This window comes from Schistocerca piceifrons, chromosome 2 (assembly GCF_021461385.2).
Source record: "Schistocerca piceifrons isolate TAMUIC-IGC-003096 chromosome 2, iqSchPice1.1, whole genome shotgun sequence".
Taxonomy (NCBI): Eukaryota; Metazoa; Arthropoda; class Insecta; order Orthoptera; family Acrididae; genus Schistocerca; species Schistocerca piceifrons.
This window is the reverse complement of record NC_060139.1, coordinates 779,247,373-779,263,845: the sequence shown is the minus strand read 5'-3', so window position 1 is coordinate 779,263,845 and position 16,473 is coordinate 779,247,373. Positions and strand designations below refer to the sequence as shown.

Below are 16,473 nucleotides of genomic sequence, written 5' to 3'. Positions count from 1 at the left end.
TTCTGTGAGTATTCAAAAAATTGCCACAATATACGATACTGTAAGCGACAGTAGAGATAAGGAAAGCAAAGCAAAGCAGAGCGAGTCCGCCACGGTAGCTGCGGGTTCAGCAAGGCAAATCGCTAACCGAAGGGGCTCAGGTTCGATTCTCAGCCTGATAGGAGATTTTCTCCGCTCGGGGACTGGGTCTTGTGTTGTCACTATCTTTGTAATATCACAACTGACACGGAGTGTGGCGTCACATGACAAGTATGAGCTTATGTAGCTTCGTACGAGGGTACGGCTTGACGCTAACGACTATTCTGAATTGTTACAGCATACTGTCTTATCGTGTTTCCACTGTCGATATGGTTGTATAGCAATGTAACGAAAGGCAATAAATTTAAAAAAAAACCCTAAGGTGTCTTTCGTGCTACTGCGAGAGAAGATATTGTAACAGTAAAGAGAGTTGTATTGAATGTCTTCACACAATACGGAAAGTAATACTTCCACGTAAACTTTCTGTGTTTAATCACTAATAAATTTAAATGTTCGACTTATATGATGAAACTATCACCCTGTGTTTTCTCGCAGGTAAGGGGAATGTTTCCAAATACCGAAAGTTAATGTAAACTATTACCGCATTTGCTAAATTATTTACGTAAGCTAAATGTGTTTTGGCAACGATAGGGGACACGTTGTCTCTAGTGGGTCGTTACGCAGTAATAATGTAATTACGATTTATTCTGTTTGTTCCTCCAATTACCTTTGTTTCTGTGAAAACACGTACACAGAAGTGTAAAAACCTGTAATATGTAATCACCAAAATGTGCAACAGAAATGCCGGCCGGAGTGGCCGTGCGGTTCTAGGCGCTGCAGTCTGGAACCGTAAGACCGCTACGGTCGCAGGTTCGAATCCTGCCTCGGGCATGGATGTGTGTGATGTCCTTAGGTTAGTTAGGTTTAAGTAGTTCTAAGTTCTAGGGGACTGATGACCTCAGAAGTTGAGTCCCATAGAGCTAAGAGCCATTTTTTTGCAACACAAATTACTCTCAAATGCGGAAGTACTGTGATATTGCCGTCGTTCTGGGAACCCCTCAGTCTAGCGTTGCTGTGTCGCTTTTCGGTTGCAGTCAACAAACTGAAACACCATAATCCTGCGTACTACTGTTAACGAAGAACTAACACTGCTTGAAAAACAAACACGAAGCAAGACTGAAGACGACAAAAAGTGAAGTTAATCGTTCTCAGCAGCAAGTGCGGTGAGTGAAAGGAACGAGTTTGTTTCTACAAAATACACACCACGTACATCGTCGACGTTTGCGTTGTTGTGTAAATCTTTTGAATGAAATACAGATACAAAGATAAATAGGAAATCAGAAGAAGTGCAATTACTCTGAGAAGACACTGGATACCATGGGTCCCTTATTGCAAAATGGCAGAAGATATCTCTGAACAAATTTGAAATTATGTCAGCTGTGCTCGACCTTAAAATTGTAAATCTATTATAGGCTACCGTAGACTATCATAAGTAAGTGTGGACTACGGTCATTTTCCTAGTAATCTTCCTCACTTAAGATTGTAAGCGCATTACCTGTACGTTAGGCACGTTGCATATCTATCAGCCATTACCTCATTTCGATCGCTTTATTTGCGTATGTGATCAGTGTCTTACTAAATTATCCTGGAAAGTGGAAGCAGGGACTCATCCAGAAACTGAGTGTGGATATATAAAGGACGCATAGCCTACCAAAAATTGTTTTTCTACGTACTTATTTTTCTGTTTTTTACTTAAAAATAAGGGGTATCTATAGCAAAATTTAAATTGACAATGGGAAATAAAAGACGCTTCAATCCTTCGTTGAGTATATATAAAACATATTTATTCATAAACAACTTTCGATGTGTCAGTAGTAACAGGAAGCTCTTGGCTCTGACCAAGTAGAAGAACGTTCTGTTAAGTACAAAATGACAATAATTTTGTAACTTATTTATGTTTGTGCATGTAAACCGTACAAAAGGAATTGCTTTGGCTATGTAAAAGTGCCGAAGTTGTGCGATAAACTATTTTTTATTACTAATGAAATACGATTTATATTTCGTAAGAATGTGGTATTCACAATAGACTATCACTGAACAATGTGCTCTTCTAATTATGTGTAAAACAAACAATTAAAATACAATGAGAAATCGTCAGCTCCGATTTTGTTTCCCTGCCAATGCTACCAGTACTATCGGTAATCCATTTACTACGTCATTTATGTCTGTACCGAAGCTACCTAACTGCAGTTTTGGTACAGCGGAACTCTAGGCTTTACCAGTATACTGAAAAGTTGGTGGACCGTTAACAGAGCCCTTTGACAGTACCTTCTGTTTTGTACTCCAGTCATTAAAGATCCACGATACAGATACAGTGGGCCTGGGCTTGTATCATACACTCTACACGTGCTGTAAATGATAATGCGTCAGAGTGGGAGTTGCTTACCTTCGAAGTCCTTCTCGGTGTAGCTCTGGTGTGTCTGCTGGCGCGCGCCGGGGTCCTTGGGGGCCTCGTCGTCTCCGAGCGCTGGGTCCATCACCCACGACCTGCCAAACATAGTGCAAGATGCAGACTACTGGCACGTCGGCAAATCTCAGTACACTGAAGCGAGGGCGGGTGCCCAAGGCATCGGGGCCAAACGGGAGCCAATGAGGTGTCGTGGATCAAAGGGAAGGCAAGGTCAGGATGAGAAGAGCATAGCTGTGGGGGGCTAGGGGAGGGGGGGGGGGCGGGGGGGACAAGACTGGTAACAAGCAGAAACATCCGGTCTGCGCGTCTCGGCCCGTCATCTTTCGCACTTGCAGGCGAGGATTGCTTTTTGCCAGTGCTTTGCCATGATTACATGGATGCTTATAACGTCTCGCGAAAGAAACACACACTGTAACTTTTGTTTGAGGAATAACTTGCTACGGTATTGTTGCTACACAGGGTGATTTCTAGGGAAACTAACCACAAGGAATTTTAATCCTGCATGTTAAGAAACACCCATCGCACGAACGACAAAATGACAGACATCGAAAAAGTGACCAAGGACACAAAAGCAACAGAGGAAAGGCCACTTGACTTGTCGGGATATCAGTTCGATTCTATACAGAGTATGAAAGAACTTGCCCCTTTTCTAGCAAGTGTACCTTGGTGGGAAACAAGCGCAGGTCATTCCCGTTTTCAAGACGGGATGACGAACAGACGCACTACGCCGTAAATCTATATCTCTGACGTCGATCTGTTGCAAAATTTTACGCTACCATATTATGACATTTCTCTACCATATTATGACATTTCTGGGGATCGAAAATCTCATCTGCAGGAACCAAGGTGGTTTCTGAAATCAACGATCGTATGAAACCCAGCTCGCTCTGTTCGTCCACGAGACACACAAAGTAGTAGACACTGGCGCCCAGGTAGCTGCCATGTTCCTTCTCTTCCGAAAGGCATTCGATACAATTTCTCACGGCCGCCTAGTGAACAAAATACGAGCGTATGGAATACCAGAGCAACTGTGTGACTGGACTGAAAGGTTTCTTGCAAATGGAACACTTGTTTTTCTGAAAGGGGAGACGGGAGAAGTCTTTTTTTATACCAGATAGCGTCGGAAGTTCCGTGAGGCTTTTAGCAGATGGTGCTGTTGTATACAGAGCAGACGAAATGAAGGCAGACCTGCAGAGGACCGCCGCTTGGTGTTTTTTTTTATTTTTTCCTATGGTCATCAGTCCCCTAGAACTTAGAACTACTTAAACCTAACTAACTTAAGGACATCACAGACATCCATGCCCGAGGTAGGATTCGAACCTGCGACCGTAGCAGTCGCGCGGTTCCGAACTGAGCGACTAGAACCGCTAGATCACCGCGGCCGGCTAGAGTGGTAACTGTCTCTTAACATAAACTAATGTAACGTATTTTAATACATACACACCAAGACCAATTTTTCAGATCATCAGTGGGAGCAATTTGGCTGACAAAAAAAATTTTCCGTGTCAATAACAAAACCAATTATTATATAATACAAATTTGCAGATCATCAGTAGAAGCAGTATGGCTGACAAATAATTTTTAACGTGTCAATAACTATGTCAGTATGTTGCGGTTTTAAAGTAGTGTACTCTGTTCCATGATTCTACGTGGATACGATTAGCGGCTTGTTCCTCAATCAGCCCTAAGGTCTTGACATTTATTCGTAATGGTGTGAGGTTTTCAGTCATTGTACTTATAAATGCCATGTCTGTGGCTAAGCCATGTCTCCGCAATATCCTTTCTTTCAAGAGTGCTAGTTCTGCAAGGTTCGCAGGAGAGCTTGTGTAAAGTTTGGAAGGTAGGAGACGAGATACTGGCAGAAGTAAAGCTGTGAGTACCGGGCGTGAGTCGTGCTTCGGTAGCTCAGATGGTAGAGCACTTGCCCGCGAAAGGCAAAGGTCCCGAGTTCGAGTCTCGGTCGGGCACACAGTTTTAATCTGCCAGGAAGTTTCATATCTGCGCACACTCCGCTGCAGAAGGAAAATCTCATTCTGGTATTCAGGATTTGGTGGTCGCTTAGCGAGCAATAGAGAGATGCGTGTTGAGAATTGCTGGGACACGTCAAAAACAAACATATGGTTCACGAAACAGATTAAAGAGAATGATTACACTGCAGTTAAATAATGGTCAACAAGCATAGTGACGAGAATGGGGCAAATGAAGGAAGTCTAAATTTCCATTGCGGATCAAATACCGTCAAATAGCGTCACCCTCTCCACTAGGGTTGACTGCAGAATTCAAATACAACTTCTTGCAATATAAATTCGTGAAGATTAGAATCTCGATCACTGCTATTAGGTAAAGGTGCTCTACCGATTACACACTGATTGGAAGGAACGTGGAATCCGTGACGGTAGCTTTGACTCTGTCCGTGAGACCTACTTAGATGAGGTATTGGCAACAGTGTCCGCGAAAGAAGTGGATCCGTGTTTGAATCACACTCCGGCACATAGTGTAACTACTTACATGTTTCTTCTGCTTTAATACACTCCTGGAAATGGAAAAAAGAACACATTGACACCGGTGTGTCAGACCCACCATACTTGCTCCGGACACTGCGAGAGGGCTGTACAAGCAATGATCACACGCACGGCACAGCGGACACACCAGGAACCGCGGTGTTGGCCGTCGAATGGCGCTAGCTGCGCAGCATTTGTGCACCGCCGCCGTCAGTGTCAGCCAGTTTGCCGTGGCATACGGAGCTCCATCGCAGTCTTTAACAGTGGTAGCATGCCGCGACAGCGTGGACGTGAACCGTATGTGCAGTTGACGGACTTTGAGCGAGGGCGTATAGTGGGCATGCGGGAGGCCGGGTGGACGTACCGCCGAATTGCTCAACACGTGGGGCGTGAGGTCTCCACAGTACATCGATGTTGTCGCCAGTGGTCGGCGGAAGGTGCACGTGCCCTTCGACCTGGGACCGGACCGCAGCGACGCACGGATGCACGCCAAGGCCGTAGGATCCTACGCAGTGCCGTAGGGGACCGCACCGCCACTTCCCAGCAAATTAGGGACACTGTTGCTCCTGGGGTATCGGCGAGGACCATTCGCAACCGTCTCCATGAAGCTGGGCTACGGTCCCGCACACCGTTAGGCCGTCTTCCGCTCACGCCCCAACATCGTGCAGCCCGCCTCCAGTGGTGTCGCGACAGGCGTGAATGGAGGGACGAATGGAGACGTGTCGTCTTCAGCGATGAGAGTCGCTTCTGCCTTGGTGCCAATGATGGTCGCATGCGTGTTTGGCGCCGTGCAGGTGAGCGCCACAATCAGGACTGCATACGACCGAGGCACACAGGGCCAACACCCGGCATCATGGTGTGGGGAGCGATCTCCTACACTGGCCGTACACCACTGGTGATCGCCGAGGGGACACTGAATAGTGCACGGTACATCAAAACCGTCATCGAACCCATCGTTCTACCATTCCTAGACCGGCAAGGGAACTTGCTGTTCCAACAGGACAATGCACGTCCGCATGTATCCCGTGCCACCCAACGTGCTCTAGAAGGTGTAAATCAACTACCCTGGCCATCAAGATCTCCGGATCTGTCCCCCATTGAGCATGTTTGGGACTGGATGAAGCGTCGTCTCACGCGGTCTGCACGTCCAGCACGAACGCTGGTCCAACTGAGGCGCCAGGTGGAAATGGCATGGCAAGCCGTTCCACAGGACTACATCCAGCATCTCTACGATCGTCTCCATGGGGGAATAGCAGCCTGCATTGCTGCGAAAGGTGGATATACACTGTACTAGTGCCGACATTGTGCATGCTCTGTTGCCTGTGTCTATGTGCCTGTGGTTCTGTCAGTGTGATCATGTGATGTATCTGACCCCAGGAATGTGTCAATAAAGTTTCCCCTTCCTGGGACAATGAATTCACGGTGTTCTTATTTCAATTTCCAGGAGTGTATTTGTATCACGACGCTAATAGCAGTACACTGTCCTGTCACACTGACCAACATGTTCAACGTAAATGGCAATAACTACTGGCAGACGACAGATGGCAGCACTAGCAGTGGAGGATATAGACTACTGACCATTAAAATTGCTACACCAAGAAGAAATGCAGATGATAAATGGGTATTCATTGGACAAATATATTATGCAAGAACTGACATGTGATTACACTTTCACGCAATTTCATTGCATAGATCCTAAGACATCAGTACCCGGAACAACCACCTCTGGTCGTTATAACGGCCTTGATACGCCTGGGAATTGAGTCAAACAGAGCTTGGATGGCGTGTACAGGTACAGTTGCCCATGCAGCTTCAACACGATACCACAGTTCATCAGGAGTAGTGATTGGCGTATTGTGACGAGCCAGTTGCTCGGCCACCATTGACCAGACGTTTTCAATTGGTGAGAGATCTGAAGAATATGCTGGCCAGGGCAGCAGTCGAACATTTTCTGTATCCAGAAAGGCCCGTACAGGACCTGCAACATGCGGTCGTGCATTATCCTCCTGAAATGTAGGGTTTCGCAGGGATCGAATGAAGGGTAGAGCCACGGGTCGTAAAACATCTGAAATGTAACGTCCACTGTTCAAAGTGCCGTCAATGCGAACAAGAGGTGACCGAGACGTGTAACCAATGGCACCCCATACCATCGCGCCGGGTGATACGCCAGTATGGCGATGACGAATACACGCTTCCAATGTGCGTTCACCGCGATGTCGCCAAACACGGATGCGACATTCATGATGCTGTAAACAGAACCTGGATTCATAAGAAAAAATGACGTTTTGCCATTCGTGCTCCCAGGTTTGTCGTTGAGTACACCATCGCAGGCGTTCCTGTCTGTGATGCAGCGTCAAGAGTAACCGTAGCCATGGTCTCCCAGCTGATAGTCCATGCTGCTGCAAACGTGGTCGAACTGTTGTTGTCTTGCAAACGTCCCCATCTGTTGACTCAGGCATCGAGACGTGGCTGCACGATCCATTACAGCCATGCGGAGAAGATGCTTGTCATCTCGACTGCTAGTAATACGAGGCCGTTGGGATCCAGCACGGCGTTCCGTATTACCCTCCTGAACCCACCGGTTCCATATTCTACTAACAGTCATTGGATCTCGACCAACGCGAGCAGCAACGTCGCGATACGATAAACCGCAATCGCCATCGGCTACAATCCGACCTTTATCCGGTCAACTGCTGTTTGGAAACATTCCTCATGTCAGCACGTTGTAGCTGTCGCCACCGGCGCCAACCTTGTGTGAATGCTCCGAAAAGCTAATCATTTGCGTATCACAGCATCTTCGTGGTGTAGTAATTTTTATGGCCAGTAGTGTATAAAGCCTGCCGGGAGCGGGGGAGGGGGGGGGGGGGGGGACGAAACTGTGCAGTCGTTGTCGGGATCGGAGCCATCTATTTGATGTCTAAAAGCGCATGATCATTTACTTTCGGGCCAAGGATGGAAGCATTTCCGAAACGCTAGATTTGTAAACTGTTCAGTGTCGCCATGGTTAAAGTGTATCTTCTATGGCAAAAAGAGGAGTCCAAAAGCTGCGCAGAATCAACTGTCGTGGACCGCGGGTCGTAGATTAGAAGTGAACAACGACCGCGGACATGCGAAGAAAAGTGTAACTGTTGATGAAGTGACCTCTTAGGACCTAGATGAACCAAGGGGCTACCGACAATGTTACCTCATCGACCATTTAGCAAACGTTGCTGCGTAGGGGCCACCACTGCAGGCACCTGGTGGGCTCTGGCAGTCTCACGGTGCCTGGAGGGGAGGGGGAGTTGGTTCTTTGTGTTAGCCATTAGAAAAGATTGTAATCTTGTTCGATTTTTATATTTCAAAATTCTTTAAAAAACGTATTTATTGTTCTTAAAGAGTTCTACCAGATTCCAGAAATGTTTTAATTTTTTCAGTTAAAGTTAAGCAGAAAATTTAAGTCTTGGTGAAAGACGTCGCTTTTCCCGATAAGTATTTCATGTTCGTGACCTTCCTTACACATAAGTACCTCTTAAAAATGTATTATATGAGTGAAAGCCAACAACAATTAGAGAAATTTACATTAATTTTTTTGTGGCGGTCGTGGTTAAAGTGCCTTGACATTGCTAATAGTGTGCTAAACCTATTTTCAGGTTCTGGACACTGACCTAACATCACTACCTCTTTAAAAGTGCGCTGTTAATGTACGTTAGTAACATTCAACGTATCTGTTATGGAAAATGCGTTGGTTTTGCTAGGGTTAGTGCCATGCTGAATGGCTGACTGCTGCTCATCGGCAACGAAACCTGGAATTTGCACAACACCGGAACTGGACGTCCACTGAGAGACGCATTTTACGCTCCGATAGATGGCCATTGGCGTGTATGACGTGAAACGTCCGAAAGCAAACACCCTACATGCGTTACGGTGTGGGGAATGTTTTCGCGGCAATCATTGGGTTATCTTGTCATTCTGGAACGCACCATGGATCAAAGTAAGTACGCGCCTATCCTTGGAGATCACATCCACTTCAGCATGCAGTTTGTTTTCCCCTCACCACGGCGGCATCTACCAGCAGGACAATGCAACGTGTCACAGCTCGCAGTGTGAGCGCGCGCGTTGGTCGAAGAGCACCGTGATGAGTTTACCGTACCTCCTCCCCCCCTGTTTGCCGTACCCCCTTCCCCGCCCCCAGTCGGCAGGTTGCCCAAATTTAGACCCAACGCCGATCAGCCTCCCCATGCCATGGATGCTTCAACCGAGGAAACTATCGTTTGTGTCCAAGGCACAGGAGTCTGCATGGCTCCACATCCCTATTGGTACCCCTCCGAAAACCTTACTGACTCTCTTGCTGCACGTTTCGCAGCGATACTCGCTGCAAACGGTGGTTATTCACGTTTTTGACAGGTGGTCACCTTAATGTGACTGGACTGTGTATTTTAACGCTATTTCTTTTTACCGTTAACAACTTTACGGGACAGAATTGTCAAGCACCGATGTCAGATATTTTCAACCTATTTTATTAACTGAAATTATTATTTGATCTATTTTTCTCTACGTCTTGAAAATTTTCTTGTGCGTTTCTGGTTTTCACTGCTATATATAGCCGTTATCACTATATACTCTCAGTCAGCAGTGATTATTGTTTAGCCCAAGACCAGCGCGGAACAGTTCTTAGATATTTGTACACGCCAATTCAATTCCATTCGTTTCGTCCACGGCATAAAGACCGAAAAAAATGGTTCAAATGGCTCTGAGCACTATGGGTCTTAACATTTGAGGTCATCAGTCCCCTATAACCTCTTTTTTTTGTCATCAGTCTACTGACACTGGTTTGATGCGGCCCGCCACGACTTCCTCTCCTGTGCTAACCTCTTCATCTCAGAGTAGCACTTGCGACCTACGTCCTCAATTATTTGCTTGACGTATTCCAATCTCTGTCTTCCTCTACAGTTTTTGCCCTCTAAAGCTCCCTCTAGTACCGTGGAAGTCATTCCCTCATGTCTTAGCAGATGTCCTATCATCCTGTCCCTTCTCCTTATCTGTGTTTTCCACATACTCCTTTCCTCTCCGATTCTGCGTAGAACCTCCTCATTCCTTACCTTATCAGTCCACCTAATTTTCAACATTCGTCTATAGCACCACATCCCAAATGCTTCGATTCTCTTCTGTTCCGGTTTTCCCGCAGTCCATGTTTCACTACCATACAATGCTGTACTCCAGACGTACATCCTCAGAAATTTCTTCCTCAAATTAAGGCCGGTATTTGATATTAGTAGACTTCTCTTGGCCAGAAATGCCTTTATAGCCATAGCGAGTCTGCTTTTGATGTCCTCCTTGGTCCGTCCGTCATTGGTTATTTTACTGCCTAGGTAGCAGAATTCCTTAACTTCATTGATTTCGTGACCATCAATCCTGATGTTAAGTTTCTCGCTCTTCTCATTTCTACTACTTCTCATTACCTTCGTCTTTCTCCGATTTACTCTCAAACCATACTGTGTACTCATTAGACTGTTCATTCCGTTCAGCAGATCATTTAATTCTTCTTCACTTTCACTCAGGATAGCAATGTCATCAGCGAATCGTATCATTGATATCCTTTCACCTTGTATTTTAATTCCACTCCTGAACCTTTCTTTTATTTCCATCATTGCTTCCTTGATGTACAGATTGAAGAGTACGGGCGAAAGGCTACAGCCCTGTCTTACACCCTTCTTAATACGAGCACTTCGTTCTTGATCGTCCACTCTTATTATTCCCTCTTGGTTGTTGTACATATTGTATACGACCCGTCTCTCCCTATAGCTTACCCCTACTTTTTTCAGAATCTCGAACAGCTTGCACCATTTTATATTGTCGAACGCTTTTTCCAGGTCGACAAATCCTATGAAAGTGTCTTGATTTGTCTTTAGCCTTGCTTCCATTATTAGCCGTAACGTCAGAATTGCCTCTCTCGTCCCTTTACTTTTCCTAAAGCCAAACTGATCGTCACCTAGCGCATTCTCAATGTTCTTTTCCATTCTTCTGTATATTATTCTTGTAAGCAGCTTCGATGCATGAGCTGTTAAGCTGATTGTGCGATAATTCTCGCACTTGTCAGCTCTTTCCGTCTTCGGAATTGTGTGGATGATGCTTTTCCGAAAGTCAGATGGTACATCGCCAGACTCATATATTCCACACACCAACGTGATTAGTCGTTTTGTTGCCACTTCCCCCAATGATTTTAGAAATTCTGATGGAATGTTATCTATCCCTTCTGCCTTATTTGGCCGTAAGTCCTCCAAAGCTCTTTTAAATTCCGATTCTAATACTGGATCCCCTATCTCTTCTAAATCGACTCCTGTTTCTTCTTCTATCACATCAGACAAATCTTCACCCTCATAGAGGCTTTCAATGTATTCTTTCCTCCTATCTGCTCTCTCCTCTGCATTTAACAGTGGAATTCCCGTTGCACTCTTGTTACCACCGTTGCTTTTAATGTCACCAAAGGTTGTTTTGACTTTCCTGTATGCTGAGTCTGTCCTTCCGACAATCATATCTTTTTCGGTGTCTTCACATTTTTCCTGCAGCCATTTCGTCTTAGCTTCCCTGCACTTCCTATTTATTTCATTCCTCAGCGACTTGTATTTCTGTATTCCTGATTTTCCCGGAACATGTTTGTACTTCCTCCTTTCATCAATCAACTGAAGTATTTCTTCTGTTACCCATAGTTTCTTCGCAGCTACCTTCTTTGTACCAATGTTTTCCTACCCAACTTCTGTGATGGCCCTTTTTAGAGATGTCCATTCCTCTTCAACTGTACTGCCTACTGCGCTATTCCTTATTGCTGTATCTATAGCGTTAAAGAACTTCAAACGTATCTCGTCATTCCTTAGTACTTCCGTATCCCACTTCTTTGCGTATTGATTCTTCCTGACTAATGGCTTGAACTTCAGCCGACTCTTCATCACTACTATATTGTGATCTGAGTCTATATCTGCTCCTTGGTACGCCTTACAGTCCAGTATCTGATTTCGAAATCTCTGTCTGACCATGATGTAATCTAACTGAAATCTTCCCGTATCTCCCGGCCTTTTCCAAGTATACCTCCTCCTCCTGTGATTCTTGAACAGGGTATTCGCTATTACTAGCTGAAACTTGTTACAGAACTCAATTAGTCTTTCTCCTCTTTCATTCCTTGTCCCAAGCCCATATTTTCCGGTAACCTTTTCTTCTACTCCTTCCCCTACAACTGCATTCCAGTCGCACATGACTATTAGATTTTCGTCCCCGTTTACATACTGCATTACACTTTCAATATCCACATACACTTTCTCTATCTGTTCATCTTCAGCTTGTGACGTCGGCATGTATACCTGAACTATCGTTGTCGGTGTTGGTCTGCTGTCGATTCTGATTAGAACAACCCGGTCACTGAACTGTTCACAGTAACACACCCTCTGCCCTACCTACCTATTCATAACGAATCCTACACCTGTTATACCATTGTCTGATGCTGTTGATATTACCCGATACTCATCTGACCAGAAATCCTTGTCTTCCTTCCACTTCACTTCACTGACCCCTACTATATCTAGATTGAGCCTTTGCATTTCTCTTTTCAGATTTTCTAGTTTCCCTACCACGTTCAAGCTTCTGACATTCCACGCCGCGACTCGTAGAACGTTATCCTTTCGTTGATTATTCAATCTCTTTCTCATGGTAACCTCCCCCTTGGCAGTCCCCTCCCGAAGATCCGAATGGGGGACTATTCGGAAAATTTTGCCAATGGAGAGATCATCATGACACTTCTTCAATTACAGGCCACATGTCCTGTGGATACACGTTACGTGTCTTTAATGCAGTGGTTTCCATTGCGTTCTGCATCCTCATGTCGTTGATCATTGCTGATTCTTTCCCACCCCTAGGACAAGAGAGTGCCCTGAACCTCTATCCGCTCCTCCGCCCTCTTTGGCAGAATGAGGCTGACTTCTTATGCCGGAAGTCTTCGGCCGCCAATGCTGATTATTTATCAAAATTTAGGCAGTGGTGGGGATCGAACCCGGGACCGAAGACGTTTTTGATTATGAATCAAAGACGCTACCCCTAGACTACGGTGTATCCCCCTATAACTTAGAACTACTTAAACCTAATTAACCTAAGGACATCACACACATCCATGCCCTTGGCAGGATTCGAACCTGCGACCGTAGCGGTCGCGCGGTTCCAGACTGAAGCGCCTAGAACCGCTGGGCCATACCGGCCGGCCAAGACCGAAATATGCAACTGAATTGTGCCAGAATAAATGTCCGAAATTTCTTAACGGGAACTCTGTACTGGCGCGCATATGCTCTTTAAAAATGTCGAGTGCTTTCATGTTCTAGTCATCGGCTCGTATGCTTCGTATTAGAGTCATCGTTAATCTTTTATAGAGTATTTTCGGCGTCCGAGCGCTCACTCTAAAACCTTGCATAATGTAACAATCGGTGAAGGTGAGCAGCAGTTAGCTTCTATTCCATTTTATTCCTTTACTCCGTTTTCATTCGTCTCAACTACAACCGAACAAAATTAAATTTGCGTATATAGCAAACCTTACCCCGTAAGGTTTCACTCCTATTGAAGTTTGCGTAAGAGTATGTGTCAGCGGAAATGAGAACAGCGAGAAACTTAACATTAGAATTGTGAATCACGAAGTACACAAAGTCAAGGAATTATGTTCTCTAGACATCAGAGTAACCAACGACGGAGGGAGCAAGGCGGCTATAAAAAGCAGACTAGCGCTGTAAAAAGAACATTCCTGGCCAAGAGAAGTTACTGGTATCAAACATAGGCCTAATTTGAGGATGAAATTTCTGAGAACATACATTTTGAGCACACGTTGTAAGTGAAGAATGGACTGTGGGAAAACCGAAACAAAGACAATTGAAACCTTTGAGATGTGGTGCTACAGAAGAATGTTGAAAATTAGGTGGACTAATAGGGTAAGGAACGTTGAGGTTATTCACAGACAAGAAAAAGGGGCAGGATGATAAGACATCAGGGAATAAATTCCATGGTACTACAGGGAGCAGCAGAGGGTGAAAACTGTTTACACTTTGCCCTTCCTCCAAGAAATGCACAATTACCGAAACGAGACAGAACATCGCTCACTGTAACAAGCGTACATGGATTAACTCATTCACTATAAGTTTTCAGTTGCATGCACTCTGGCATGTGTTTTGTATTGTACAAGTCATATACACGTATATCAATCCTTAGCTGGATGATCTTTAGCTCGACAACAGCCACAGAATTCACAAAGGTCCAGCATGAATGAAGTAACATTTCTAAGACAAATCTGTTCAGTTGTTCGATTCCGCCAAGTTAATTACTGACAATGCATTACTACTTGCCGTCAGATCAGTGAATATACTACAGGCCAATTAGATGAAAAAATAGACAAGGATTAAAATTGAAACCTGAGATAATCCACTGTTTATAGGTACAAAGGGACTGTGAGGTGGAGATGACATCAACAGGCTTCGGTGAAAAGCAAAATGAGTACTTCAGCAGTTCACCTTTTTCACTGAGAACGAGTATTATCTGAGGACTTTAGCCGCACAGATACTACAAATGTGCGGTAGGAGACTGGAGTCTGATGAATGGAGCAGGTAACGGTCGTTCTGGATCTCTCCGCCTTTTTTTGGTTTAGGCATGAGGTTATCCTACAATTTCATCTTTGACAGCAGCCGTCTTATCATGAATATAAAGTAGAGCTTTCGTAGGTAATGCTACTTGGAAAAAAAAGAAGTATCAACGTGGGAAGCTGGGTCTACGATCGTTGTGATGGGTTTATGACGTTTCTCATTGTTTTTATCAAAAATGATTTTTCTTTTTCAAATTTGAGACACAGAAAAACAAGCTTCTCAAAATGGTTAGCTTGTCATATTTCGTCTTCTTCTTGCGTTTAATTGCCTGTCACGTCATTTAAATATTTCTACGGTATGCTTATCATCTCAAGCTTGAACGGAACACATGGAGCAGCTTGTCAGCGTGATGGAATGTGGTAGGATAAACACATTTTTCCATTACGGAGCACATAGATTAGCTGCAGCTGACGTTGCCGGAGGAGTAATTGGTTGCAATGCAGATAATTACAGACAGGCACACGGCTGGAACGCGCGCGCGCACACACACACACACACACACACACACACACACACACACACACACACGCCAGATTATTCGCAGACCTTCTGTAGTTCCATTTTGGTAGAGAATCGCAAATTTTTAGAACCCGTCCTCGCTACACCAATGGCAGACCGATTCTCCATTTTAGTGACGAATGCAGGGTCGATAACAAAGCGACACGACCCTCGCTTCTATAAAAGCGTCTGCCTTTTGCAATGCAGTGACCCAGTTTCCTTTGGTCGCCTGGCTATTCTCCCAGTGACTACGTGCAGCACTTCGAAAAGGTTAAATAAAGTATTGCACACAGAATTTCCGGTTTGTCAGTGGAGTTTCAAGCAATGCGTATGAAAATGAATTCATGTATCACAGTAGACGACACTCGTTGTTTCGTCGGAAGCTGCATTAATTTCCTTAGCAAATAAAGTATTTTAAAAAAATAATTTTTGGCGTGAATCCTGCGAAAATACTGCTGAGAATTATCTTTGTGCATATGTTTCGCACCGATCTGGTGGAATGGCTAATGCTCTAGGCTACTTTACCGGACGAAAAGAGGTGAATTTAACATGCCGTCGACATCAGTGTCATTGGACTGGAGGACAGTGATGGAGATGACTGCTGGTTACAACCAACATAATCATCTTAAGAAATTCAGCAGCTGTGTGAATATTTAAGATAATTCTCATTTATTGTTCCATCTTAGTTACACAGTTCAATAATGTTACATATTTAGATCATTCTTGATCATCTTCAGATCTAAGCAATTGCGTGAGCAATCCGTCTTGTAAACACGGAAACACTTATTAGAGGTATTCTGATATGTGGTTCTACTACTTACATCTAAAGATGTAATTCAATCAAATATGTGCAACCGAGACGCAACAATACATGAGAATTTATAATTTAAGATAATTATAATTGTCGGCTTTAGCTATGTTGAACTAATCAATCTCTCATTGCCCGAAGTATTTCTCTGAAACAATGAAAAAGAAAATAGGGGTTGCTGGTGGGTAGTTTGAACCCACGCCTCACGAATACATACGACGCTGTGTTACCTCGCACGTTGTATTTAGGACAAAAGGAGTCAAATTCCCTTGCGGACATTCTAATTTGCTGTCTCTGTTTCGTCGAAGTCAGTTCTGGAGAATTACGGGATCCTTCCCTTAAACAGACGACGGTCGATTTCTCCCCAAAGTCCTTTTCATCACAGACACAGCCCCGTCTGTAATGGCGATCACAAGACGGATTCAATCTTCCTTTCTGCTTCGAAACACAGTGTAATATAATCCATGCTAGCCCCAACTACATAGCCCCTAACCAGTCGAAGAAAGGAACATACGAGAAACATTGACAAGTAGTAGT

At 44.6% G+C, this 16,473-nt stretch overlaps 1 protein-coding gene across 8 annotated transcripts in view; it reads right to left on the bottom strand.

Moving 5' to 3' along the window:
• Positions 1 to 16,473, bottom strand: part of LOC124777617 (sodium bicarbonate cotransporter 3) — a 960,712-nt gene that overhangs the window by 586,174 nt on the left and 358,065 nt on the right. For all 8 annotated transcript variants that reach the window (XR_007015757.1, XM_047253082.1, XM_047253080.1 and 5 more), the window contains exon 2: positions 2,465 to 2,565. Coding sequence is in view for 7 of the 8 variants with exons in the window: in XM_047253082.1 (XP_047109038.1) it covers positions 2,465 to 2,555 (91 nt within the window). In the remaining variant the exon portion in view is untranslated. The remainder of the gene's footprint in view (positions 1 to 2,464; positions 2,566 to 16,473) is intronic.